At 41.4% G+C, this 27,092-nt stretch overlaps 1 protein-coding gene across 2 annotated transcripts; it reads left to right on the top strand.

Annotated features, from left to right (window-relative positions):
* On the top strand, positions 1-26,831 carry adar (adenosine deaminase RNA specific). Of its 2 annotated transcripts, none has more exons than XM_017702024.2 (15): positions 1-120; positions 8,890-11,015; positions 11,180-11,381; positions 13,102-13,250; positions 15,767-15,902; positions 16,919-17,157; positions 18,461-18,614; positions 19,327-19,498; positions 21,504-21,597; positions 21,806-21,925; positions 22,361-22,491; positions 23,490-23,672; positions 24,715-24,824; positions 24,934-25,061; positions 25,934-26,831. In XM_017702024.2, the coding sequence occupies exons 2-15, from the start codon at positions 9,052-9,054 to the stop codon at positions 26,250-26,252; spliced, it is 4,101 nt and encodes a 1,366-aa protein (XP_017557513.1). In that variant the 5' UTR covers positions 1-120; positions 8,890-9,051; the 3' UTR covers positions 26,253-26,831. The 2 variants fall into 2 exon arrangements, with proteins under 2 accessions (XP_017557513.1, XP_017557514.1); XM_017702025.2 differs by lacking the exon at positions 1-120 and adding an exon at positions 4,498-4,863.
* The last annotated feature ends 261 nt before the right edge of the window (positions 26,832-27,092 follow it).

Raw genomic sequence — 27,092 nt, forward strand, 5'->3', positions numbered from 1 at the left:
TCCGGGGCATCTGTCGCTAAAGTATGACGCGCCCAGCCGCGCAGCAGTGGCGTGTTTCTCGCGGAGAGTCGGACAGTCAGTCGGTCAGGATCGCCAGCTTTTTAACCCTCTGCAGCGCCGGTAAGTGGACCAAACCCGCAGCATGCGGCGCTCGTTTGCAGCCCTCTGTGTTCCCTTTAGCGTGCTGGGGTGAAAGAAGCGGCAGAAAAGGCTCCGTTAGGTGAAAATAACTGAGAGCGCGGCAGAAGGACGCAGCAGCGCCGCGCCGCAGCGAACACACACAAACACGCCGCAGAGCGCCCAGCTCAACAACACGGGAGCGGACGCTCAGTCAGAAACGCCTCCGGAGACCGTCCTGCGGGCTGGGCTGCGTGCATTCAGCTGTAAATGCCGGTCGGTCAGGTGGATGGATTAACGTTAGCTGAGATCCGCTCGCGAGCAGCGCAGCTGCCTTATCGAGGATGAAGGCTCTTATTGTGCGATTTGGGCACCGTGGGCACACACTCTGTCCCCAGTGACTTTAAAGGGGAATCCCACCCGTTTTTCCAAATGTCTGCACGTTTCTGGGGTTGAGATGTAAACAAAGCCACCCGGAGTGGTTTGGTGTGAAAGGGTTCGTTGCAGACTCTGATTTCTTTAGGTTACAGTGGTGGTGAATGGAACCGGGGGTCACAATGACCACAACACACACAGCCGTTTTATTTACTATCCAAAACAACCAGTGAGCCTCCACGTGTCTTCTGAGTTTATGTGTGTGATGGCGGTGATGGTGAAATGGTCACAAATCTGAGAGTAATACGTTTTTCTTTGGGGACTATTTTGCCTCCCAGCACCCTGCACGTGTCCCTTAGTGTTACATGTCTTAACTTTCCTTAAAGGGACATTTCAGAGATGGACTTCTGGTTCCTGTCACCAGCACTGTGAACAATTCTGCTTTTGAGAGTTCCCCTGGAATAGAGCATATCGCACTCAACTACTCTGGATGGCTTTGTTTACCTCTCAACCATTAAATGATGCAGAATTTAGATTTATTTTAAATTTGGTGGATTTCCCCTTTAACAGCATTACATTGACCTCATGGCTTATTGTAGGACTGTGGGCTACCTGCATACAAAGGGAACTCGAAAACAAAGTGGTTTGTAAAGCCAAGGCTCACATGGGTGCGTCTGTGTGGCAGGAACATCATATCAGTGAACGCCAACAGCTATCGGCACCTACTGTAAACACATTGCAGTGTTTATTTTTTGTTATTTCAGCACAGGTAGCTTGTTAAGATGTAAAGATGTTCTGAATGGGTGGTTCAGAGTGGTGGTGATGGGAACCAGACGTCGGAACAGTTTAATGCCTCTTAAAGTCCCTTACAGAAAGTTATTAAATGAAATGGTTATTGAATACGCTGTGTGGTGCCTGAGACGTTGTTAGAGGTCTTAGCCCTTATTTATTTATTTATTTATTTATAAATCAGTTTATGGCACAGATATACATATAGGGCCGTACGTGGAACAGTAGTCTCCATAGAAGACTTATTTTTCAGATTTAACATTATTTTACATATAGAAATGGATTTGAATGGCTGTATTTGTGGTGGAATCCCTGGTTCTCATCACTGTACAGCGATCGGTCACTAAGCTTCCCTACAGTGAACCGTTGTGTACATCTCACCGGCCGAATTATACATTAGTATTGGAACGGGGTGGAATTTGTTTAGATGTGGCTGCTGTGGATGATGATTGGGGGTAGAATTGGAAATAATAGGGAACAACAATATAAACGTAGCTGTAGACTAACAAAACTGTTATAGTGAGGCTAATTTTGTGTGTCTGGGTGAGCAAAAGGTTTAAAAAGTGGCAAATTTGGTGGCCCTATATGGTGCAATAGCGATTAGTTATAAATATATATGTAAGTACAGTAATAATCATACAAACATCGTACAGCAGCTGTTTCAGTGGGAGTAAATTAGTCATAATTTTGTCATAATAATCCCAGACGCTTTTAGTTCATTTGGACACCTGCACGATTACAAAACAGCTCAATTCGTCGTGACTTAGTGCTACTCGGCAACTTGGATAACTTTATCGAGAGGATTTGCAGTCATTGATGAATTATTGCAGCAATTGAACAACAATTTATTGACCAGAATGACTGAAAACCTGAAAATGATATGTCTTGTGTAAGTCCTGTGAGACGTTTGACGGTCGTGCAGCAGTTTTGTAGAACTTTGTGACGTGATACTTTTTCAATTTTCCATTTTTTTTGTTGATTTCTGGTAACTGTTTCTACTTCTTAGTCTTTATTTATATCACAGTTTTTTATTCTTTCGTTTCTTTATGTTGATAATCAGCCAGGAATCGAGACGGGCCACTTTTGTAGCACTCAAGCTGCAGAGCTTTCACAGCGCCTACCAGCAAAACCGCAGTATAAGGCCTTTAAATAAGCTTGTTCATTGTAAGTCCACTTGCTGCTGGTTCTGTATCAGCTGCGTGACACTTTCAGCTACTTCTAATAACATGAAATCGGTGTGCTGAGGACATGCTTTGGCACATCTGTGGTCCGCAGCAAAATACAGCCCCTCATAGCTCCTGCAGCTTCATGTATTATGCATCTCGGAGGTGGTTTGGTTTCAGCCTCTTGGCTGGAGACACTCCCAGGAAATATGACACGAAGCTGATGACCGAAAAAGAAAAAGTCAGGGAATTTGTGCTTGTTGTGCCACGTTTTTCAGATATTAAGAGTTTGTAAACAGGCTTTATTGTGGAGCTTCTCCTTCGGTGCACTGACAGGAGGTGGGTAGTTAGTTGTGCCCTATATCGCTGCTGTCAGAACAAAACCTCATATCTCCATTTTTGTCGTTTTTCAGTTTTTGACATATTTTGAAAATACATGTTGGCCTTTATATTGCCTGTAAATTTCGTGGCGGATGGACCAAAATAAACGGCCAAAAATGACTCGGAAAGAAAGTCTGGTTCCATAGACTTACATTGAAATTAAAGTATGTTTTTTCTTTCTCCTGTAAAGTTACCTTTTTGGAGATGTAGATTTTGTTCTGACAGCAGTGATGGCAAGTACAAATTTAATGGATTGTGAAAGAGATGAATAGGTCCTAAATATGTGGTAAAGTAGCTAAAAAGCCAAAGTCATATAGTAAGTTAAGTAGTAAGTAAATCATATGTGGGAATATAAATGTATCAGATAAAAACTCTGCTGTACAAAGAAACATAAAACTCTGGTGGAACTTCTTAGTACGTAGTAGCTCTTGGTAATAGTAGCTTTTATTTGAAACTACAGAAACTGTAGTTCATTTTATTTTTTTGTCCAGCAATGTTCTCCTCTACAGTTCCCAACACGCTTTATGCAAATGTGTCATAACCCTTGGGAATCCCCTCAATGAGATACCAAATTCTTGGCTGCTAGCATAGCTGCTGATGTAGGGGCCAATACGCAGAGACATGATATTCAGCTTCCCTTCTACATTAGTCAACTAGCAGAAAAACAATTAAAACCAGGCCGCCCCAAAATCCACCCCAAAGCAGTTGTAGTCTTGCTACAACTTGTAAAGCTCCTCTCACCTTCAATATACATCATCAGAAGGTCCTTTTCCTAGGCTTGATACCCATGAACCTCTCTGAAGAGACTATTGTAACTGAGTAAATAGAGCTAGTAAGTTGAACTGCATGGTTTTTGTCAAAATATCTGCATAATTAAATGGCTAAGATGTAAAAACATTACAAAGTCATCCAGAATGGTTTGGAGTGAAAAACTCTGTTCTAGAGAAACTTGTTGAGTCAGAAATGTTCCCAGTGGTGGTGATAGGAACCAGACGTCCACCCCTAAAAGCTCCCTTGCAGAAAGTTATTACATGAAATGGTTATGAACGGTTGGCCTGATGTCTGAGACACTGTTTTCTGACTTTTTGAGAGTTTTGGCTTAAAACATATTGTAATGTAGTTTATCTGTTTGTGGAGGTGGAGGGATACATGAAGGGTGCTCTAAGGTAAAATAGTGCCCACATAACATTTTTTCAGCTTTTATAAATTTTTTTTCATTTGCAGATCATCACCATTCACATATAACAACTAAGAAGACGTAGATTGACTGGGGGGTTGGATAATAAATGTAATAAATGTAATAAATGAAATGGCTGCATTTGTGTTCATTGGGACTCCTGGTTCCATTCATCACCACTGTAAAAAAAAGTCTGCAAACTCTGTAAAGAGTCTGTAAGGTTCTCCAGAAATGACACATTTGACATCACTCTGAATGACTTTAATATCTAAATTACCACTAAATTATGCAGGCAATTTGAAAAACCGGTGGTCTTCCCCTTTAAGAAATGCCTCCAAATTGTACACATTTGGAGCCTGCTGTGCCTTGTTAGCGGCCTCTGCTGGCCGTCCTGTGCTATGAACCTGATAAATGCTTGTTTGAAACTTAGTGCAGCGGCTTGGTGAAGAATGAAAAGCGAAACTTTGCGTGACAGAGCCTCGCAGTGCTGTTTGCTTCCACATTTCACCACTTACACACTTTCGTTGCTTAGAAATCGCTCGCTCTGTTTTAGGTGCACTTTCTAGACGTCATTTAATCGCAGCACCCAGGAGGCTGTAGCTATATAAATTAGCTGAGCTGTAGTTGTGCTGGAGGGAAGTTACTCGTGCTGTGAAATTAAAGCCTGTTTTCTCTTTTCCTCTCGTTTTCTTCGACGGTCGTTTTTTGCTAAATGTTCCCGGTTTTGTTTTAGCCTGTAGGTGAGCAATATAGCCCTGCAGTTCACCCGTTTAGGCGCTTTTTACTGTCTTCAGGCGCTTTTGTCCCGTTTCGTACCACACCTGAGGAGAAACCCAGCTCTTGGCAAGTCCGGCTGCTTTGGTATGTATGCTCACTGTAGGGCTCCGGGTGTGGGTCGGCTGTGGTGCTTTAAAATGAAATATATCTGACTTAAATTAAGTCTAAAGGTGGCTTCTTGTTCGAATTTTCCGTTCCACCTTAAACGGTGCGGCGGTTACGTTCTGGCGCTCTGACGCTGCTATGTAAACTACTGGATTATTTAAGGTGGAACGGAGAATTCGGACACAGGCGATATAAATTAGTCGTGAATGACCAGTAGTAATTGATGAGTACGCTCTGCTTATTACTCTTTTATTACATGTAAAACAAACGAAATTGGTTAGACGGGTCAGTTTAAGCACGGAGACTTTTCTCCTTGTTGGGGTTAATTGTAAAAGGCTGAGGTGCAAGTTGTAACTCGTGCAGGAAAAGTCTGGCAGGGTTGTGCAAATACTTGATTCATTCTGTATTTCGCTGCTGCCAGAAGAAAACGTCGTATCTCCATTTTTGACACAATTTGAAAATGCCTGTTGTCCTTTACATTGTGTGTAAAGTTTATAAAGAATGAACCAAAACAGCTTGGACAAAATTCTGGTTCCATTGACTTCCATTCAAAATGAAGGTTTTTTCCCTTTCCTGTAATGTTATCACTCTGGAGAGCTTTTCTTCTGACAACAGTGATTTACTTGACGTTATGGCCCAAATTAGCTTTTCAGCCAGAATACATAAACCTGAAACATGTATGCATCAAAGTAAATGTAATTAGTTGTCATGCAGGGAAATTTTGGCCACCAAAATTGGCACTGCTGAAAGAGAAAAACAATATTGGAACGCCGGTAAATTATTAGTGAGTCTCAAATACTAATTAATAATGATAATTTAACTGCTTTGACTACTTGAACTTATTTAAAGGGGAATTCTAAATCAAATTCATCCGTTTTTCAGGGGTTGAGATGTGGGGAGGATTTGATTGGACAGGGATTAATTGTCTAGAAACTTACCTACTCAGCCTTCTTTACAGTGGTGATGATGGTAACCAAGGGTAAAAGTGTCTATAGCGCAAATATAGCCATTTTATATACTACCCAAAATGACCAGTGAGCGTATACACGTCGTCTAAGTTTTCAGTGCAATTGCAATTCTGTGCAAATCTGTAGCCTTGAGTTTTCTTTTGATACTATTTTGCCTTATAACGCCCTGCTGGTACCTGTCCGCCATGCCTAAACTTTACATTTAAACTTAAATGAAACCGTGTCTCAGAAATAAAGCCGCCTGTTTCATGTAATAACCTTTCATGGGGGGGCTTTTAGTGGCTTTTCTCACCACTGTGAGCAATTCTGATTCTGTAAGCTTCTCTAGAATAGTGTTTCACGCCGAGCTGCTCTGAATGACTTTTACATTATGCCCATTTGTCAAGATTAAAAAAAAAAAATCTGTGGATTTTCTGCTGGAACTACTCAAAAGCTATTGTTTTTAACCCTTGCTCTCCCAGCTGTTAAGCCGTTTTTTGGAATGATACTGATGTTTCCAAAACTTTCAGCCTTTACTTTATTCCCAACTGCGGCTCGACGCCTTAGCTTCCAAAGTGTAGCGGGTCACTCCAGCCCCTCTTCACGAATAATGCGCCAGAGGCAGTGAGAACAAAAGCGACTGAAATAGCCTCCTTATCTGTCTCTTTGGTGTTCGCCAACAAAGCACCTGTAGGCAAAGTATGGAGGTTCTCAGGTTTAATCCAGTGGTGGTGTTTTTTTTTTTTTTTTTTTTCCTCCTCTTTGAGGTTGAGTTGTTCTTTCAGCAGTCAAGTGTTCCTCTGTATTAGGGTTCATGTGAGTCACGGATGACCAGAGTCTCTCAGGGCACTGCTCTTCTGTCGCTTCCCATGAAGTCAGCATTAGTAGGGAAGGAGAATGTACGTGAGCTCCCACCAATGAAGTGTAATCAGGTGTGCGCAGGGATAGTTGATGTGGACGCAACTCCATATCTGGGAAATGGGGGGGTGGTTCTGAGATTTTTTTTGCTCATAACCTGAAGGTTCACGGTCGTTACTTACCACCCGTAAAATTAGAGGGGCTGCTTTTACCCATAAAGGGGTGGGGGCACTACACAAGGGCAAAGTACCTGGATTTGTTGCCCTCATCTGTGAACAAACTCGTCTTAAAATGAACCACACACACACATCCCGATTAATAACGTCACATGAATGATCCACATGCTTCCTGAACAAAAAAGCACGAGCAGAATGAGCCGTTATTGCAAAGATATTTAGCTCTGAACCTCTCTCAGCTGTTTGTTATTAAGGCAATGGTAAAGAAGTGTCAGCTGCACCATTTACTGGCACCAACTGCAGGTTAGATGATGCTTCCATGTTAACGCTGAATGATGAGAAAAGAATTCTGATGCGACTGTTCTCTTTAATCGCGGTGTAACCTGGTGTCGTCGATGATGGACGAGTAAAAAAAAACCTAAGAGAGACCTAAATTAGCATTAAATGGCTTGAAAAACACATCAGGAAACTGGGGTTCATGTTTAAAAAGTGTGCGGCTAGCACAGCCGGTTTTTGAGAGAGGAGAAGTTTAAGAAATTGTCTTATTTCTTACTGCTATGCACTGTAAAGTTACTTAAGTACTTAATTAATATTAAGTAATAGAATTTAAATAATTTTTAATATCACCCAAGTGATCACTACACAGCTCTAAAAACGCCAGATCGGTCATGTTATGGCAAAAAATCAGATTTGGACCACCGTAGCCTGGTAATGTGAACATAGTAATTTTATGTGGTTACTTTCCAAGAATTTGCAAATGGTAACTTTATAGGAGAAAACATTTTTAATGTAATTCTTATTATTTATTTTGGACCATTCATCCTTAATTTGATAAAATGCTACACGTCAGTTTTTTACATAGCCATACGTTTAAATGTTTCCGCTGCTTTCGTACTGTCATGTCAATTGTTTTATTGTTTGTAACTGAAATAAAATGTAAAAAGTAGAATTACGGAATCCGGGAAAAACCCCCACTAAAATAAGGTTTGCGTGTGCTGCTGAGAGTTGCCATGCAAAGCCGGAAGCAGAAAATGTAAAACTCATGGATGTCAGCTCAGATTTTGCACGACGTTTTTCTGACCATGTCATGCGTCTTTATGGACAACTGCAATCACTGTTGCAAAAAATTGCAGGTCATAATAGCTTAATGTTCAGGTCTCAAACGTAAAATCAACATTACATTGATGAAGATGTGGTGACAGTACTACATCATTTATTTACGTTTTTGGTAGACATGTCCTGACTCGGGTCTCTTTCAGCGCACTCTCAATCATCAAATGTATCCCTTTTTGGTTTCCAGAACACAGTGGATGTTGCTAAATTTATTCACATTTTGTGTGGAATTACATATTTCCACCCAAAAAGTGGACAAAACTTTAAAAATACAAAGAAGGAAATTTCTGCTCAAGTTTATCACCGGTTTTATTCTTTCTGCTATTCATAATCTTTTGTTCACTGAAGTTGTAGTCCTAATTTTAGAACTTTTTTTTGATCTCACATTTACAATCTCAGTAGGCCCGTTGAGAAGCCCCTGCCATTTGTCGGTGTCAGAAACAAATAACAAATATAAGGCCACAACAGCTGGAATGAAAATATGATGGTTGTGCTTTTTTTTTTTTTTTTTTTTTTTTTTTTTTGTTACAACTGTTACCTCATTTTTGTTACAATGGGACAGTGTCATTGAGTGTGCCCTCATCTCTCCAATGCCCTGTTTTTCTTTTTTTTCTTAATGTACGGTCTCACTTTTCCCCTCCCCATGAGGATCTGCATATTACTTGCTAAGCCAGGAATAAATCGTCTGTGTCACAGCAAACATGAATAATTAATCCAGGAGCCTTTTACCAAGTTATTTAGTTACAGTAGTCTAGTCTGAGAGCTAGAAATATGCACTTGGGTTGCTCTCATCAAGCACATTTGTTTTTTTTCCCCTGTTTGTATGTGTATGATTTTTCAAACATTATATATATATATAATTTTTTTTCTCACTTTCACTTCTCACGTTCGCTTGTTTTCATTTCTACCAGGTGAACCTGAGCCTCACATTTGGCCCTCCACCAGCATAACTACATAAAACAATAAGTTGTTGATCGCCGCATTGGTCCTCGTTTTCACATCCTTCCTCTCGCTCTACACCGGTGAGCAGTAAGACAGTGCCCTGGACCCTCCTTGCCCTCCACCCCTGCGCTATGAGCAGAGGTAGAGGAGGGCCTTCCAAAGAGCACCAGCGATTCTCCCTCCCACCCAATCAAGGACAGTCCAGATTAGGGTTATCCTCCCAATCGTTCCAGACTCACTCCAGGACCTCTTGTATCCCAAGCCCCAACTCTGTCTTTGGTAGGTTTCAGCATCCTCCCATTTATTCATATCCAAGTTCTCCTGGAGCCTCTCCCCGTGGCCCTATCCTTCCTACTCCACCTTTGCCTGGAATTTCCCCAGATAACCCTCAGAGCTCTGCTCCAAATGGAGTAGGACGTAGTGACGAAGCAAAAGACTTTCACCAGCAGCAGATTCTGTTCCTTAGGGGCCAGATTGCTCAGGCACCCAGGTTTAGGGCGTCCCAACGGGGAGAGGCCCCAAACTCTAGTGGGAATCACCAGCATCAAACAGGACATTACTGTTCCAGCTTCACAAAAAGTGGGGGCTATAGCCGAGACTGGGAAAAGGGGCCGCAAATTGGGTACCCTCCTGGTCCCAAGAAATCATCTGGGTGGGAGTACTCAAAAGGCCAGTATTATCAGAATCAGTACATTAAAGGTCACTGGGACAGCAATACCTCTTCTCTGTCTGCAGACTTCCATACCTTGTCACTAGAGGAGAACCGCTCTTCAAAGCCACATAACTTTGAGACTGTTTCATCCTGTAGTAGTTCTGGAAGTAGGTCTTCCAGTTCACTCTCCACAGTTAGATATTCCCTTCGATGCACCCCTGAAATCCAGAAAGAGGTCCTCAGTGTTTTGTCGTCACTTGGGCCCGGTGAGACAATCCAGGCCAAGGTCTTGGCCAGGAAGCTTCACCTGCCTAAAAAGATTGTTAACCAAGCCCTGTACACATTATACAGCTCACACCAAGCAGTTAAGCAAGGGGAGACGCCCCCTCTTTGGAGACTTTGGAGAGAAGGTGACGCTCACCCCTTGAAAGGGTCAGACAGACCACAGTACGCGGTCAAATCTGATAAAGGAATTGCTCAGGAAACATCAATAAAGCAAGAGGAAGACGTCAGCAAGGTAAGAAAACCGAACCACGAAGCTGACCCTGAGGCCGCAGCTGCTGTAGAGGCCAGTTGTGGTTCGAGCGAGGAATCTGAAGACTTTGAAAAAGAGACCTCTTTGGAAGTGTTAGGCTCTGACCAGGTTCAAGAGACATTTTCATCCTCTGTGCAGGCAGCAAATTTTGTCACTGCTATGGAATCAAAGGATAATAAAGAGCTGATCGTACAGTACCTCTATGAGGCTGGCAAGGCTCATGCATTGTTGATCGCCAAAAACCTGGGCTTGCGAAATGCCAAGCAGGTCAATCCTACATTGTATGCCATGGAGAAACAGGGAGAACTAAGCCGCGACACAAGCCATACACCACCATTTTGGGAGCTGACTGCTCACCGACGTGAAAAGATGGACCGGCAGCGGAAAGCCACTGCTACGGTAAAGCAGGGGGAGTTGGGCCTGGCTGATCCGACACCCCTGATTACTTCAGACATGGGTGAACTCACTGAGACCATGGAGGAGAAAAAAAAGGCCGTTTTGGGGAATGGAACTGTTGTACAGCAGTCGCAAGTAGACATGGATACCATACCTGGCCTTGAGCAAATTTCCCCAGACCCCAGTGATCTCTCGTCCCGTAGCTGTGTTTCCTATCCTCATGCTGCTGATCGCCCATCATACTACCAGGCAGACGACAGAAATGGTAGAGGGCAGTCGCAATGGGCATCGGACGACATCCCAGAATACTTGAACACCATCCGTTCGGAGGTCGCCGTGTCGCTGGCTGCACCACTGCCTCCTGCCCAGAGTTCTGAGGCCAGCAAGCTGCAGAAGCTGCGAGAGGCCCGCAGCAAAAACCCAGTCAGCGGTCTGATGGAGTACGCACAGTACCTTGGCCTCAACTGTGAATTCCTCCTGCTGGACCAGTCAGGACCCTCTCATGACCCCAGGTTAGCTACATTTGTGATGTGGGTGGATCAGGGGTTCGAATTCCATGATCTCAGTTTGATAATGATGCATCAGGAATCTCAGACTTTCCATAAGGCATGAGTTCATGAAATCTAGTTGCTGTAATCGGCTGCATGTTTGTCATTCATCACTGTACTGCCCTTAGGTTCCGAATGCAGGTGATGCTCGATGGGCGCAGATTCCCGGCGGCTGAAGCCTCAAACAAGAAAGTGGCGAAGAAGGATGCGGCTGCACTGACCCTGCGGATTCTCTCCAGAGAGCTGGAGGGAACTGAGGGAGAGGAGGCAGAAGAAGAGCAACCTGCCACGACAACAGCAGAATCATATGATTTTGCAGAGGATACTTTTGTGAGCCATTTGGTTTTTTCGGGGGGCATCTGTGATATATCTTAGGGATGGTGTAGAGTTTGTGATGGTTTGAAAGATTAAAACTTTCTCAGTTTTGTCCTGTTTCCAGATGTAGTTGATCAGCCCTATCCTTAATGTTCTTAATGTTTCAATTTTACTTCTTTCATTCTGTACTGTAGCTACAAGGCTAATGTAGCCTATGGAAGTTTAGATTATAGAAGCTTGTACTCCAGTGATTAGTATTATGAGCAAATGCATGCACAAATCACAGTTGTTAAAGTGAAACTGGCCTAAATCATTTTAGTGTCACTTTTTAAAAGCTGTAAACATGCTAACCTGCATCCTACACCAGTGCTGTAGTAATCTAAACAAAATAAGGTTTTCTGGTTTAAAAAGTAAGAAACTGGATGTTTCTTGAAGGTGGAATTTGTGGCATTTTGGCATTTTTGTTCTATGTGACTATCTAGATATCTTATCCCCATTAGCCTACTTTTTAGGTTTAATCTGTTTTGGGGGTGATTGAAAGATAGAATTGCTATTTTCTTTACATTTTTGATCAACAACTAAGGTAAGGCTTACACGAATACTAGTTTGGTTGTGTATATTAGCCTATAGATAGGTGGCTATGCTAACTAGCAGGGTTGGTTGGATTCAGATGGATATATGATGCTTTGGAATAATGCATGCTGGTTGTTGTAGTTAGTAGAAATGGGTCTGATCCGATCCTGTGATGGTATCAGGATTGATATTGACATTCACGTATGCCAGTCTGAAGCTTGCATTGGATCATGAACAAGTAACATGAAAAACCACTGATCAAGATTCCATTCCACATTTTACCATCAAATTCAGTCTGTAACTAAGTGAACAAATAACATTGTTGGTTTGACTAAAATGTCTTTTGTTTGGAGATATTTTAGTCCAGAGACATTGAAAAGTAAGACAGCTGCTTGTAATGTTAACCTTGTAATTTACAGCTGCGTCATAATGTACAACTTCCAGCAGACAACCCAAAGGCTAAAAGCCTTACAGAGAAGTTGCTCAACCTCATTGTACTCAATGACCAACCGCTATCTGTAGTGGAAAATGTGGGAATTCACAGCCTGTTGGAGCTCTTAGACCCAGGAATAATCTCGGAGGTGATTAAAGGTGCAGGTGGTCATACACCAGCAGCTCGGTTGCAGCCGCCATTACAGATATGCTAAGTGAACATGACTTTAAACACAAGACCAACAATTATAATGAGAATATTAAAGTAAAAATAGCTCTTGTATCTGAATCCGTATCGGTTTCGGCAGTTGTATGTTGGAATCGGATCGTGACTGAAAAAATGTGGATTGGCCCATCACTAGTAGCAGAACAGTAATGAGTGAAAACAATGTTAAATTTATGAGGCTAAGAAATATAGTGCTGTGCTACATAATGTTGCATCTCACACAAGAAGGTAATGTTAAACTAGTTTTGCGGCCCATTAAGTAATCAAGTAGATTTATTTGATTGTTAACAATATAGCATATTTTTATGAAAGTGAACAAGATTAAGGCTTCAGGGTGGCTGCTACTCGTGTCTTTAACTAGACATACACCCAATGCAAGACTAAGGCTGAGAGCAGAATTGCATAATGTAGGTTTCTGACTAAACCTTAAATGATTTGTGTCACAGGGTTTTTCTTTCTTTGTCTTATGTTCCCTCACTGGTTCTTTGTGTTGTTGTGGTAAAGGAAAGCTTGGAGGGGCCACCAAAAGCACTGGCTCGCTCACTTCCAGGTGGAAAGAACCCCGTTTCTGTTCTAATGGAGCACAGCCAACGCAGCGGCAATGCCATTGAGTTCATCAATACGGGACAGGAGGGTCCGCCACATGACCCACGGTAACACACACAGTATTATATTACTACACTTAGTTCATCTCAGTAGTACTGTACACCAGCCGTACTGTAACAAAATACACCTGAACCCAGTGCTGACCATCACCTTAACCACTCAGGTGGAACGCTACTCTAGCCCATCCTCCCCTCTCTCCTTACTCGCCGAACTTGTTATCCAATGTATTTTTTTGGTAGTGCTATTCTTGTCCCCAGTGTTCCTCCCTGTCTGTCTCTCTCTCTTTTGTTTGTCCTGTCCCTCGCCCTTCTCCCAATCCCCATCTCTCCAGGCACTAACTCCCTTCAGGATGATGTTCTAGAGCACAGTGAACCCTCTCCAGGGTTAGCGGGTGGCTTGTGTGCGCGTGTTACCAAAAATCATGTTTGATGATGTGGAAAAGCGTTTTTCAAGTCTCCTGTTATTACATAGAGAAGAACATGGACTCTCTCTTGCCAAGTCTTTTCTCTTGCTGCTGCTGAGCTGCTGTGAGCACATGAGCTTACTAAAGCAGGTTGTACAGACAACATATTGACTATGAACAGAATTGACCATTTATTTTAATAATTAAGGCCCATCACAGTAATGTGATGCACTGTGTTAAGCAGTTATTGTAAGTACTTGGAAAACTGCAATAAACGGAATTTTAAGCAGCACAAATGTCAGTTTATTAAATCTTAAAAGGCCTGTGTCCTGCATTTTTCTTGTGTTTTATTTATTTACTTGATGAGGTCCGCTTAGAAGGTCCACCTTTATTTATTTATTTATTTATTTAGAATTTAGTTGGCTGTTACATTTCTTTTAAGACTGGCATATGTAAATGAGCTCTGTTCTAATTGGTTTACCGTTATTGTATCTCATTCAATAAGCAGTTCAGTCTGGTATATGACTTTAGCCTGAATTGGTAGGTCTGAACTGCTGTACGCTGAATAGGTGTTGCATATATGCAAAAAGGGCTATTTTTGCAGCTTAGTGTCCATAAATGGACTTCAGCAGAGTGAATAGAACGTTTTGGAAATTTGAGGTTGAAATAACAAGTGGTATACAGTCATATGTGGAAGTTTGGGCATCCTGATGAAATTCCATGTTTTTAAATGATATGCTAAGTGAATGTAAGTTAACACATCCTCTACAGAGAACACACTTCTGCACATTTTAATACACATGTACTGCTTGTTTGCTGAATGTAACATAGTAAGGGGGGAAAAAAAGATGGCATGTGGAAAAGTTAAACTTTTATATTGTTACAATCTCTGTCTTGGGGAGAAAACAACTTATTTGGTCTAGGATCTTGGAGATTATCTGACCAATTGTTTCAAGATTGCTACTTATATTGATCAATGTATTAATCAACAAAGCGAGAGTAGTGAGCCTCAGGAATAGCCAAAGCACAAAAAGAACACAGACAGAACAATCAAGCTATAAGCCCTTTGGTAACCTGAAAAAAATAAAATAAAATACAAGCATCTTCTATAACTTACTGTTTGTAAAATAGGAGAAAAGATATCAACATACAGAAAACAGTACCCACCTCTACAAATCATTTAAGGCTCAATTACGATAAATACAAGTACAGGTCACAGAGCTCATCCTCCAAAGACGGTACTAAAAAAGTGAGTAGCGTGAAAGTAGATCAAGGCATCTTTTTGGTAGTTTGTAGTAGTTCAAAACAACAATATTTATGGTTGTTTTAAGCCTTCTGGTATCTGTCAACTGACAGGAGCTACCTGTACAGCTACAGTTCATTGGTCCAGGATTTTTTGGCTTCCTGTCAATTATGAACTGCACTTAAACAGACATCCCCCATAGCACACAGGCCATCATTAAGTTGGAAGGCATCAACCTGGTAGAAGGATACAAAATGGGATAAAAAGCAATGACAGACAATACCAGACAACAATCATGTTCAGGTATTTGTGCCATTGAAGGCCCCATCTTGGAACATAGTAATATTTTAATTTTTCAATATAATAAGTTACACTCAATACGTAAATAGAAATTGTGCGTTAAATTGACACTCAAGTGTGTGTCCTTGTAGAGGATTTTTGCATATGACTATTGCTGTAAACATTTAAATTGGCAACATCTCCTGAATTATATATTTTACGAGAATTCAAAGTGATCATTAACAGTATAGCTTCATTAGGCCTTTTTTTTAATACATTGCTTGTTGACTGTTATTAGGATATTGAACTGTGCAGTACTGCTGTCACAGAATGTAAATAAACCCTCTAACTAATCGATATTTTTACTGTGAGAATGTTGACCAGTCATAGTTCCTGATGACTTTCCGTGTGTATTTTGATGTATGTAATATTACATACATAACACTTTGAGATTTGCTTAAGATGTAAAGTGTGTTACAAATACAATTTATTATCATATCATCTTTATCATAATGAGTAGCAATATAATTGCAGCAGTAGTATTTTTTGTCATTATCGTGCAGCCAATCCATTCATGAGGAAGAAGGTTGTAAAGCTCTTTTGTCTGTTCTTGTCCTCCTTCCCTCTCCCTGCATTAGGTTCATGTTCCGAGTAAAGGTCGGGGACAATCTGTTCCCAGAAGCCTCAGCGCCCAGTAAGAAGGCAGCACGGCAGCTGGCAGCAGAGGAAGCAGTGAAGGCGCTGCTGGCGGACGGACGACTGCAACTCAACAAGGTACAGATAACAAGGCAAAAAGAGGAGTAGTGAGAGAAGGCAGTGAAGGGACTGGGGCTTAAGAGAGGAGACTGGGCCCAGAGGAACAGCAGAAAGGAGAATTCTGTGAATGAACTACAGTGGAACCTCAGAACATGATTTTAGGATCAGAAACCTGATCCTGAGGGACTTGACGGTATACTGTGTTTTGGAACAAGATGCTTCTTGACTCTTGCACAGAGGACACTCATACAGACATATCAGGCTGCAACTAGGCCTAATGATGGTTAACTGAATTAATAATTGATTTAATTCATTTGGCTGTTAAGCCGCGCTGGTTGAATGCAGTTGGTGTTGTCAGATGACGTACCTGAAAGATATGACAGGTTTCAAACATCAAGACACAACAACTTAAAATCTCAGAAAAAAGGTCTCTGCTCTCATTTGTCAGGCAAAATCACGCTAGTTCAAGCATGCTCAGGTAAAATGGCTCAAGAGAAGCAGGCCTCAGCCAAAGAAGCCAAAGTGCTCCAACCACCACCTTTACTGGTCAGTGAAAAGATTAAGCTTCAACTTTCACCCCATCACTGCTATAGCATTGTTATTATTATTATTACTGTAGTTCTTATTATCTTTGTTATTATGTTTATTGTTATTGTGACACATTCCTACGATGCTTTAAATCATTCTGACAGGATTGCAACACACCACAGGAAGCGCAGGAGACAATATGATAAATTGTTTCACTGTAAAACAAGAAGTCACTTTAATAGATTGATAGTTCTTTCTTCCGCTTCAGCACTTTGACCTGATTCAATTTCATATTCAAACCTGAAAACAAGTCAAAGCGGTTTACGAAGTATGCACACCAGAGAGTTACTGAAATGCTTGGTTTCAAAACTATAAACTTGACTGTATGCAGCAAACTCTGTGCATATGTGTGTTTGTGTGTGCGTGCATATATAAATAGGCCATGCACCATGCCTCTCCCTCATGTCTGTCCTTTGTCTGAGTCCCTGAAATTATATCTGTTGCAGCCCCAGCAGCCCTTCTGCCCTCTGAGTGACGGCGACTTGCCCCCGGCAATGCCCCCGTGCCCATCGCTGCCCCCGCTGACAGCAGCAGAGCTCCAGGCAGCACATGAGGCCGGAGTGGGCGACCTAATCAATCACCTAAACAACAATGCTGTGTCTGGCCTGCTGGAGTACGCCCGCTCACGAGGCTTCGCTGCAGAAATCCGCCTGGTGGGCCAGTCGGGACCCCCACATGAGCCCCGGTACACACGCATACTCACAGCTTCAGAGGAGAAGGCTTCTGCCTTCTACTCGTAGATCCTCTACTGTTCGAAGTCTGGAGACACGTCATATTAGTAATGATGGAAATAATAGAAAAAATAAGAAGAAAACTAAGGAAAGATAATATAATTATCAGTTTATAGTAAATGACTGTCATTAGTATTGAATTTAAAATACAAGACATTGAGGATATTCATATTATTATGTTGTAATTATGGGTATTTTTTACGGCTTCATGTATATTCTCATATACTAGCACTGACTTTTGACTCTCCTGCAACCTTTTTTTTAATGCGTACATTTAAAGACTCGCATAACAAACTGTTGTACCAATTTAAGGGTTCTTCCTAAATGCTGCATTGTATGTTCAGGGTTCACACATCCCCTTTAATTAAATGGTTGTTTAAATAGTTTTTTTTCCCCACCAGAAAGCAGAATTAGTTCTGTTTTTGGGACATTTATTTTTATAGGAAGTGCAGACTGTTAAGACAAGTAAGCCTCAATATGGTGTGTGTGTCCAATACTATGAAAATATGTGGTATAAATTAAGTAAAATACTTAATTTGCTATTAAAAATAGACAGAATCTCTTTCTGCAGGTAAGCGGTCATTTTAGTTGTCCTTCGTTTCTTTCTTTGGTCTGTTGAGTGAGGGACAGTTGGTCAAATATATAAATTAACTCCATATAAATTCCCAGCTCAGCCAGAGTTTGGCGTTACCCAAGAGAACAACCTTTTCAGTTGTCTTCATTTCTGTAGGACTGAGTCTAGTGCAACAATGGCAGTCTACTATTAGAGGGGTTTATCATATTTTTTGTAATCAACTAAACATTTTAATTTGGTTAGTATTGGACATGTTCACCATTTTAAGGCATATAAGTATCAACAGTCCCTTTAGAGTGGTGGAAGACCTAGGAGGGCTGGTGTTGCCTGCTGTATTGTTCTTATGGCACCCTCTTGTGTTCATAGACTCAACATACAGGTTGATCACCAGTGAACTAATGTAGATCACTCTTTCCACATCTCTCTCTCGCTCTCTCTCTCTCTCGCTCTCTCTCTCGCTCTCTCTCTCGCTCTCTCTCTCGCTCTCTCTCTCTCTCTCTCTCTCGCGCTCTCTCTCTCGCTCTCTCTCTCGCTCTCTCGCTCTCTCTCTCGCTCTCGCTCTCTCTCTCTTGCTCTCTCTCTCTCTCGCTCGCTCTCGCTCTCTCTCTCTTGCTCGCTCTCTCTCGCTCTCGCTCTCTCTCTCTTGCTCTCTCTCTCGCTCTCTCGCTTCCCATTTCTCTCAGCTTTACATACCAAGCTAAGCTGGGAGGCCGCTGGTTTCCAGCTGTTTGCGCCAGCAATAAGAAGCAGGGTAAGCAGGAGGCTGCTGATGCAGCGCTCAGAGTTCTGATAGGAGAGGCGGAAAAAGCAGCGCGCACGGGAGAGCTCACACCTGAGGTTTGTATCCCTCTCACGGACCCTAACTCCCACTGGGGTTAGCTGCGTCACCAACCATAAGTGCAGAGTTGGTTGATGTACCCCTGGATAATTTTAACTTAAACTTCTTACATTGCTGCACCAGTAAAAGTCAAGAAAGCTTTGAGTGAACAGAAAGCACATGGGGAAACACAATGATGGTAAAAGCCCTGATAAAGAGGCTCTACAACCCCCTAGAAATAACCTGATTATGTTGCGATTTAATAGAGTTAACCAAAAAGATCCAGAGGAAATGCTTCATTGCCTTAAATCATATTCGTTTGAAAGGGCTGAGCGAAGAGTGCATGCTCTTATTACAGATGGATGTTGTTTTCTCTTTGGCAAACCAGTATTGGTCGAATGTAAGTCTTCATGTACATGCCTGGTACTGTCTGCTGGGGATCTTAACAATACAAAATCATAGTTAGATAAGCCTTTGTGACTTTTAGGGTGACTCCATATATTAACCTCTTGAACTCTTTCTGTTCAATTATTAATTGTAACTTATTGTTCGGTAGCTATTTTGAATTATTCGAAATATTTCGAGCTCATTTGTAAGTTATGTAGTTATGTGCATAAGGAATCAAAGTATAGATCGATGTTATCTATGAAGCCTTAGTATAATTGATGAATACTGACTTACTGTTGTACTATAATGCAAAGTAACAGCACGAATATGATGTGTGTTTTGCAGTTGCCAGTGTCAGGCAGCACTCTGCATGATCAGATTGCCATGCTGAGTCATCAGCGTTTCAATGCACTGACCGCTCGTATACAGCACAGCCTTCTGGGTAGGAAAATCCTTGCCACCATCGTCATGAGGAGAGGAAGTGACAGCCTGGGCACAGTCGTCAGCCTCGGGACTGGTACGTGCTAGGACAATGTGTTGATTATTAATCAATATCACAATGTTGGTAAAGGTAAATCCTGGTGAAGTTCTCAGGGACATAATTAAACAACACTCGGGTGGAAAAAAGCTACAGAGCCATAGCAGAAACTCTTAATTCTTACTCAGTCTCAAATTCTAATTAAGCTCATGGAACCACTAATTGTGCAAAAGTCCTCTGCTTTTAGAAAAAGCTCAGAGAAATTTGCACATATGTAGACAAATCAGAGCTCCGTGAAACTCTGTACTCTGGGCAGACAAAAAAAATAGAGCTGGATTATCATCCCTAAATACCCATAGTGACGTGCAAATGTGGGAGCATCATCAGTGTGGGGTACGTATTGCTGAACAGGGAGATATTAGAGGAGAATTTTGATTTCATTAACCAACAAACTGAGAAATCTGGGAGAAGTTGGACATTTCAGCAAAGCAGCGACCTCAAATGTATGGGCAAAATAACTAGGTTGGCGGAAGTGCTTGCATGGCTTAACAACCTTCTGACTTCAGTCCCATTGGGCATTTGTGGGTGTTTTTGAAAAATGGATTGCCAATAGAAAATGAAACCACAATGTTGCAATAAGCTAAGTACTTCTTACAGTAGACATGGAGAAGCTGTACTTGCCAACATTTTGGCAGCAATGTGCTAACGTTATTAATTCCCAATCCTGCGTCCCAATAATTCTTTTTTTACGTCTTTATCTTTGTTAATGCTTGTGGAGAGCAATCTTTATTCATATTAATAAGTACAACATCAAAAGACATTATGTCTGATTTGAAGTGGATATATGCACTGGAAGTATAATAAATGGGAAAAACAATATTGTCTCAATACTCATTTTCCCCACAGAGTATATAATTGCAGTATGGCAATAGCTAACTGACAGGACACAGCCGGCCTCTAGGGTGAGGCATGCATGCACGTTCACACACACACACACACACACCCCAGCATCATAGACAGAAGAGCATGCAAGCGAGGCACAGTCATCTCCCTCTGTTAACTTCCGCTGAGCGAACGCTTCCAACTGTCACCCTTCCTTAATTGCTTAGTCAGTAAAGCCTAATTTTTTGTGTGCTGTCACACTTCAGCACTTCTGAGTTTGCACTGATGAGACAGCAGGGTGCGATTCATGCCAGTGGGGTTCTCGCTGTTTCAATATAAAACACCACAAGGCTGTATTATTATAGTTATTATGGAATTGTAATCCAATAGCTTCACATCACGTAATCGATGGGCTACAGTTCACATGTCTGTAGTACGAGTGTAATTTATTTCCTGCAGGGCCTTTCAGCCCCTTTAATTCTTGGTATGCTCTGTTCCCCACATTTATTGGTTTATTGTGAGTCATGACTTTCTTCAGGGCAAATATCAGAATAACTTGTTTTATTCTGTACAGTTAAGTTTTAGAATTCTAGTGGATGCATTTATTTTTGACTTGCATATTCATTTGTGTTTACATTTGTATAAAAACAAGACTAACGTACTTACCAGAGTTAATGTAACCTGTAGTGTAGTTCTCCATGTGGCGCCCTCTTGTGTTTATATAATTGAACTGCATGTTTACTTTTAACCACCAATTTTTCAAAATTTTGTTGTTAACCTCCTCATCCACAAAGTTTTATATGTGCAATACACGGTCAATATAGTTGTTTATCTTATGTGAAAATGACAAATGTCAGCCACTCTGAGAGATTCCGGATTAACATACGTGTTACGTCGCTGATAAATGAGTACATCTGTTATTTTTGGGAATCCCCAATATGGTCATACAACATGGTAATGAAAATGAATATAGACAAAGCAGTTAATTGTTTTGGATGTTCAGTTTTCATTTGAACAGTTCTGGAGCCCTGCAACAGGCTTATTTATGATTAGAGGAATTAGAGGATTAGCATTAATTGGTGAAACACTAAATGACCCTTCATTTGCACAGCATTGTGTTACATTAACCACGTAATGATTTAATGTTTTTCTCTAACTATAGGAAACCGCTGTGTGAAAGGAGAAGAGCTGAGCCTTAAAGGGGACACGGTTAACGACTGCCATGCAGAAATCATCTCTAGGAGAGGCTTCATCCGGTATCGCTTTACCCCGGCACTTTTTCAGGATGCATTTTCTCAGTCTCGTTCTCTGAAAAATTGGTGTCCTATTTCATTCTCATAAATATATTAAAGAGTGAAGTAAATTTATATTCTCTGCAGCCTCAGCTGTTAAGCCTTCATATTCTTGCCCGCCTTCATCTCTTCCTGTTATTCATTTGTTTTTCTCTCTCGCTCACTCTCTCAGATTTTTGTACAGTGAGTTGATGAAGCACTGGGATAGTCCTGCAGAGGACAGCATATTTGAGGTTGCTGAGGACAATAAGCTTAAGATCAAACCTGATATCACCTTCCATCTATACATCAGGTATGAAATGCACCAGCCCTCTAAGTCGCAGTTTCGCACATCTGTCTGTTACAAACAAATGTTTAGAGTATTTGTTTTATTTCTTCTTAGTTTTAATAAAGTTTGCTTTGTTAGTAATGAAAGTTTGAGTGTGTACATTCTTTACAGCAAGCCACGTTCTGCATGTGTTTCAACAAGCATGGCATTCTGAGAGTGCAGGTACTAAATTGACCTGCTTGCAGTATAGACTTGCTATCCATTGAGAATGTGTGCGACATATAGTGCAAAATCCAATAATGAAGGCCCCTTATGATTGTGCATTTAAAAACTCCTAAAAAGGGCGAATTGTAGTTATTAGTAGTGTTTCACATACTGTCCTCATTTTTTGGAATTGAGGTTTATAGAATGTGTTACTCATAATTAAACTCTGTTTTTGACTCTTTCTCTATCTCTCAGTACCGCTCCTTGTGGGGACGGCGCACTCTTTGATAAATCGTGCAGCGAGGCAGCGGAGGTCACAGGCTCAACTCACATGCCCCTGTTTGAGAATGCTAAACAGGGCAAGCTCAGGACCAAAGTGGAAAATGGTGAGACAGCCACTCATTCATTTATGTTCGCTTTTACACAGACTCGTTTATACAGACTCTATTAAGGAGCCCATAGTTGTTTGAAAGTAAGTGACACCACATCAACTCTAATCTGGTTACATATACAGACCCTAATCAATAACATCAGATGAGAGTAATGTGTAAGGCTTCTGCGTGTCTCTCAGTCTTGCTTAACAGTAAATGGAATTGCACTGAGGTCATAAATCTGACCCGGGTCTTCAGCGACAGCAGGACAGTTAATTACATCACGAACTCGCCCTATCAAACTAGCTCTGGAGTATTGAGCGGTGTTTTAAGAGAGAAAAATGACTTTTTATACTTTGTTGGCATTAAATAACTTTGAGGTTGTTATATAAGTTCTACAGGCCTTGCTTTACTCACAGTTTCTTGAAGATATTTTTTCCTTACTCCTCCTTTTTCTGCTTCTTCTGCTCCTTCTCCTTCTGCTTCATTTGCTCTCGCTGCTTCTTCTTCCTCCACTCCTTTCCTTGTGCAGCTTCTTCTCCTGCTCTTGTTTCTTTTTGAGCTGCTTCTTCTGGTCCTGCTTCTTCTTCTCCTTTTTCTCAAGCTTGTTCTTATCCTGTTTGTTCTTAGTCCTAATTTCTCGTTTTAACACTTTTTAAATAATTTGTTTTTCATTCTTCTTTTTTTGTCTTGTTCTTTTCCTTCTTTTTTCAGAACACATTTCTTTATTGCACATTGTTTATTTGCTGACTTAAACATACTGGAGAAATAAAACGTATCCTGTGTAAATGAAATGGCTCTTATGCTTTATTTTTTTCCAATTTATTATTCTCTACAAATAAATAGACAAAAAGCCTATATTTACTTTTTTTTTTTTTTATTTCTACGGAATGACCAGACTTTTGCATGTGACTGTGTGTATACACACACATTTACATGCATACACATGCACATTAAAAATATCATGTAAAAGTGCTGTAATCAAATATCTTGTCTGTGTATCTTGCTCCTAGGTGAGGGCACTATTCCAGTGGAGTCGAGCGCCATTGTGCCCACCTGGGACGGCATCCAGCATGGAGAGCGTTTGAGGACTATGAGCTGCAGTGACAAAATCCTGCGATGGAATATATTGGGCCTGCAGGGGGCACTGCTGAGCCACTTTGTCCACCCTGTCTACCTGAGTTCCATCACCTTGGGTAAAGTAATGGCTACAGGCCAAACCTTGAGTGTCCTCATGAGGTGTTAGGAGTCTTGAAAAACACAGTAAGGTGCAGATGTCTTGAACCATCTGAGAAAATGTTATTTAAAGCTGTTTATTTGTAAACAATTTGTAAATAAGAGTTTGAATACCCTGAGAATAAATACAGTAAAAAAGCTGCCACCAGTAGTTACCATCCAGTACCTGCTTGTGCTCACCCGTCTTTCTTTAAGTTAAATCAGGTGTGCTGCTTGTGGAACTGAACAAAGATTGGCTAAACATTTTGAAATGGTGGCATAACGGACATTTGATCTGTTTATTTTTGATTCCTGATATGCCCCCCCCCTTTCTGAAAAGATGCAAATTTCCACTAGTGGGATTGGCAGTGTTATGTTAGCACCAAGGCTAGTTATGGTGTATGGTCACTGGTTTACTGGGCTTCATACCACTTATTGTAAATTCTACCTTGGACACAAATATGACACATCTTGTAAGAGGCATTTAAATAACATCTGGCACTTTTTATTATGTAATTTTAGGCTGAATTTTTCAATGAAGCACAGTCTTATGTGGACCTTTTAATTAACAGTTAAATGAATGTTTTACTGGCACCCCCTTGTGGAGAATGTTCAGCATGTGGAGTGAAGAGTAAGCCAGTCAGTAAATCAGTGTGATTTGTTGAACTTCCTTGTATGAAAATTTTAATGTAGAGCAGTATTATATTACTGTTTTGTGATAAAATTAGCTGTGTAGGCTTTAGCATGCTAACTGACAAGCTAGCAGGTTAAAGAGATTTTGTATCAGCAGTTATGTACAACAGGTGGTGTAGTTTTCTGCCTAAAACCCTCTAATAGTGAATTGAATATGGTTTTGGAAAGTTAAGCATTTTAAGTCCTTTGCAGCTGTGGTTTATGAACAGCTTTGTTATTATGTTCAGGTTTTAAAAGAGAAATGTGTTTCTAAGCAAGGGGAATTTGGCCCCAGGTAAACTCTGTTTTATAGTCCGTCTCATATATCACAGTTATTTTGTGTTCCACCAGGTTACCTGTACAGCCATGGTCACCTGACCCGAGCAGTGTGCTGCCGATTGGCCAGGGATGGAGAATTTAGCAAAAGCCTACCTCCAAACTTCACTCTCAACCATCCAGAGGTACACAGCTGTACCTTGTCAGCACCAGTATTAGATCCCTCTTTGCGAAAAGGAAAATTTAAAGAATCTACAAATGAGTCTTTTTATCTTATCTTTTGCATCTGTGCAGGTGGGCCGGGTGAGCGTGTACGACTCCACACGTCACACAGGAAAAACCAAGGAGTCGAGCGTGAACTGGAGCCTGCCAGACAAGCTCAGTGTTGAAGTGCTGGACGGGACCAAAGGAACGGTGGACAGGTGAGAGACGAGCCAGTTCGACACCACAGACACTGCTACCTTATAAAGCCTATAAACGATGAAATCAAGTGGGAATTAGGCATATAACAACTATAGCCGGACAGAGGAACTGGTGTTCATCCTGAGTGCACTGTTAATTATCACGGAAAACAATTAAGTGAATGTCCCACTCCACCCCACCCCTCCCCCAATGACTCAGAAAAGAGCTTGTTTACATGTATTAGACAAAAAGGCACAGTCAAAAAACAGCTGGTTTGATTCTAGGGGATAAAGAGAAGCTGGAAAATGTTTGTGTAAAGATTAATTAAGAATGTTTTTGGTACATAAAATCACACAAAATGTATCTGAAGGGGAAAAAAATGTAAATACATGGAGCCCATATTCTTCAGGTTTTTTTTTTATCCTTCCTCCCCCAGGTATTAATTTTTTATTGTATGCATTTAGGTATGAAAACAATCAGAATTATTTCAAAATTTCCCTTTTCCTAGACTTTCTTAATCATTTAGACTTAAACATGCTGCTGTTTTTGCTGTGCCGTTAAAACTAATATATATAAATGATGTCTTCTGGTTGGCTGTCCTGTTATGTGTCTTATTTAAAAAGCAGTCCAGGCTGAAACACTCCATGAATGGGCTAAACTGTAGACTAAATAGGTAGATATATATGTAAATGTGTTGGTTTTAGACATAATTTAGGTGTTTATGGTGGCGCAAATGTAGTATAAATGATTTTATTGTCATGGAAATGACAATCTCTCTCTCTCTCTCTCTCTCTCTCTCTCTCTCTCTCTCTCTCTCTCTCCGTCTCTCTCTCTCTCTCTCTCTCTCTCTCTCTCTCTCTCTGTCTCTCTCTCTCTCTCTCTCTCCCTCTAGTTCACGCCTGGAGGTGTCCCGGGTCTCCAAGTCCAACCTTTACCGTCTGTTCCGGGAGGTGTGCCGCCGCTTCGGCCGGGCCGACCTCCTGGCCCTGCCCTCATACGCCCACGCCAAGATGGCAGCCACCTCCTTCCAGCAGACGAAGGCACAGTTCTTCCAGGGTCTGGGGCAGCAGGGTTATGGAGCCTGGATCGGAAAACCGCTGGAGGAGAAGAGCTTTGAGGCTGGAGAGAACGACACCGGCTTCAGCACCACGGACAGCAACTACACGGCTACTCAGGGTTCCCACGGGGACGCAGAGAGAATGAACGAGTGAGGGAGGGAGGGAGAAAGAGAGGAGGGAAAGCATAGCCAGCAGTTAGTCTTCCTGACAGGGGGGGGTGGGGGGAGTTAGGGAATGAGTGATGAGAGAGGACAGGAGAGTAACTCGGGACAGAGAGAGAGAAACAGGGTGAGCCTCAGGCTCAGGGTGTTGAACATCAGCACATCATGGTGAGTTGCTATGGAAACTGAGCCGTAAAGTCCTGGTCAGGGTGATTCATGTACTTTTTAAGAAGGCAGTTTATAACGTGTGCGATTCCTGAGTTCACTATGTGCAGACATGACATCAAGCACCCCACACTTGGCACAACAAGACCATCTGAAGGCATGACGCTCTCACTCTCTCTCTGTCTGTCTTTCTCTCTCTCTCTGTCTGTCCATCTGTCTCTGTTTCTGTCTCTCTCTCCCCTTCACACTTCAACAAAAAAATGCTTCTCTTTCAGGACGATGTCGAAACTTCTGGTACATTTAGGTCTTGTTCTTTTTTCTCTCTCTCTTTGTTCCTTCTCTCTCTTTTCATTCATCTTACTTCCTCTCACTCTTTTTCTCTTGTCATTCTTTTTTTTTCTCTTATTTTTTTTATACTTTATTTTTCTCTTTCCTCTCTTTTTATTTTCTTTTTAATTTTCTCTTTGTCTTCATCTTTTTCTTCTCTTTTTGTTTCATCTTCTGCTTCCTTTTCTGTTCTGTCATTTTAGCTCTTGTATCGCTGTCTCTCTTTTTCAGGATGACGCTGAAGCTCTGTTGGTAAATTTAGGTCAGAGGAGCTTCATTAGATTAGATAAACAGAGGTGAAAACGGTCTTCTGTGCAGTTCGTACACACCTACCGAAGCT

Source organism: Pygocentrus nattereri, chromosome 3 (assembly GCF_015220715.1).
Source record: "Pygocentrus nattereri isolate fPygNat1 chromosome 3, fPygNat1.pri, whole genome shotgun sequence".
NCBI lineage: Eukaryota > Metazoa > Chordata > Actinopteri > Characiformes > Serrasalmidae > Pygocentrus > Pygocentrus nattereri.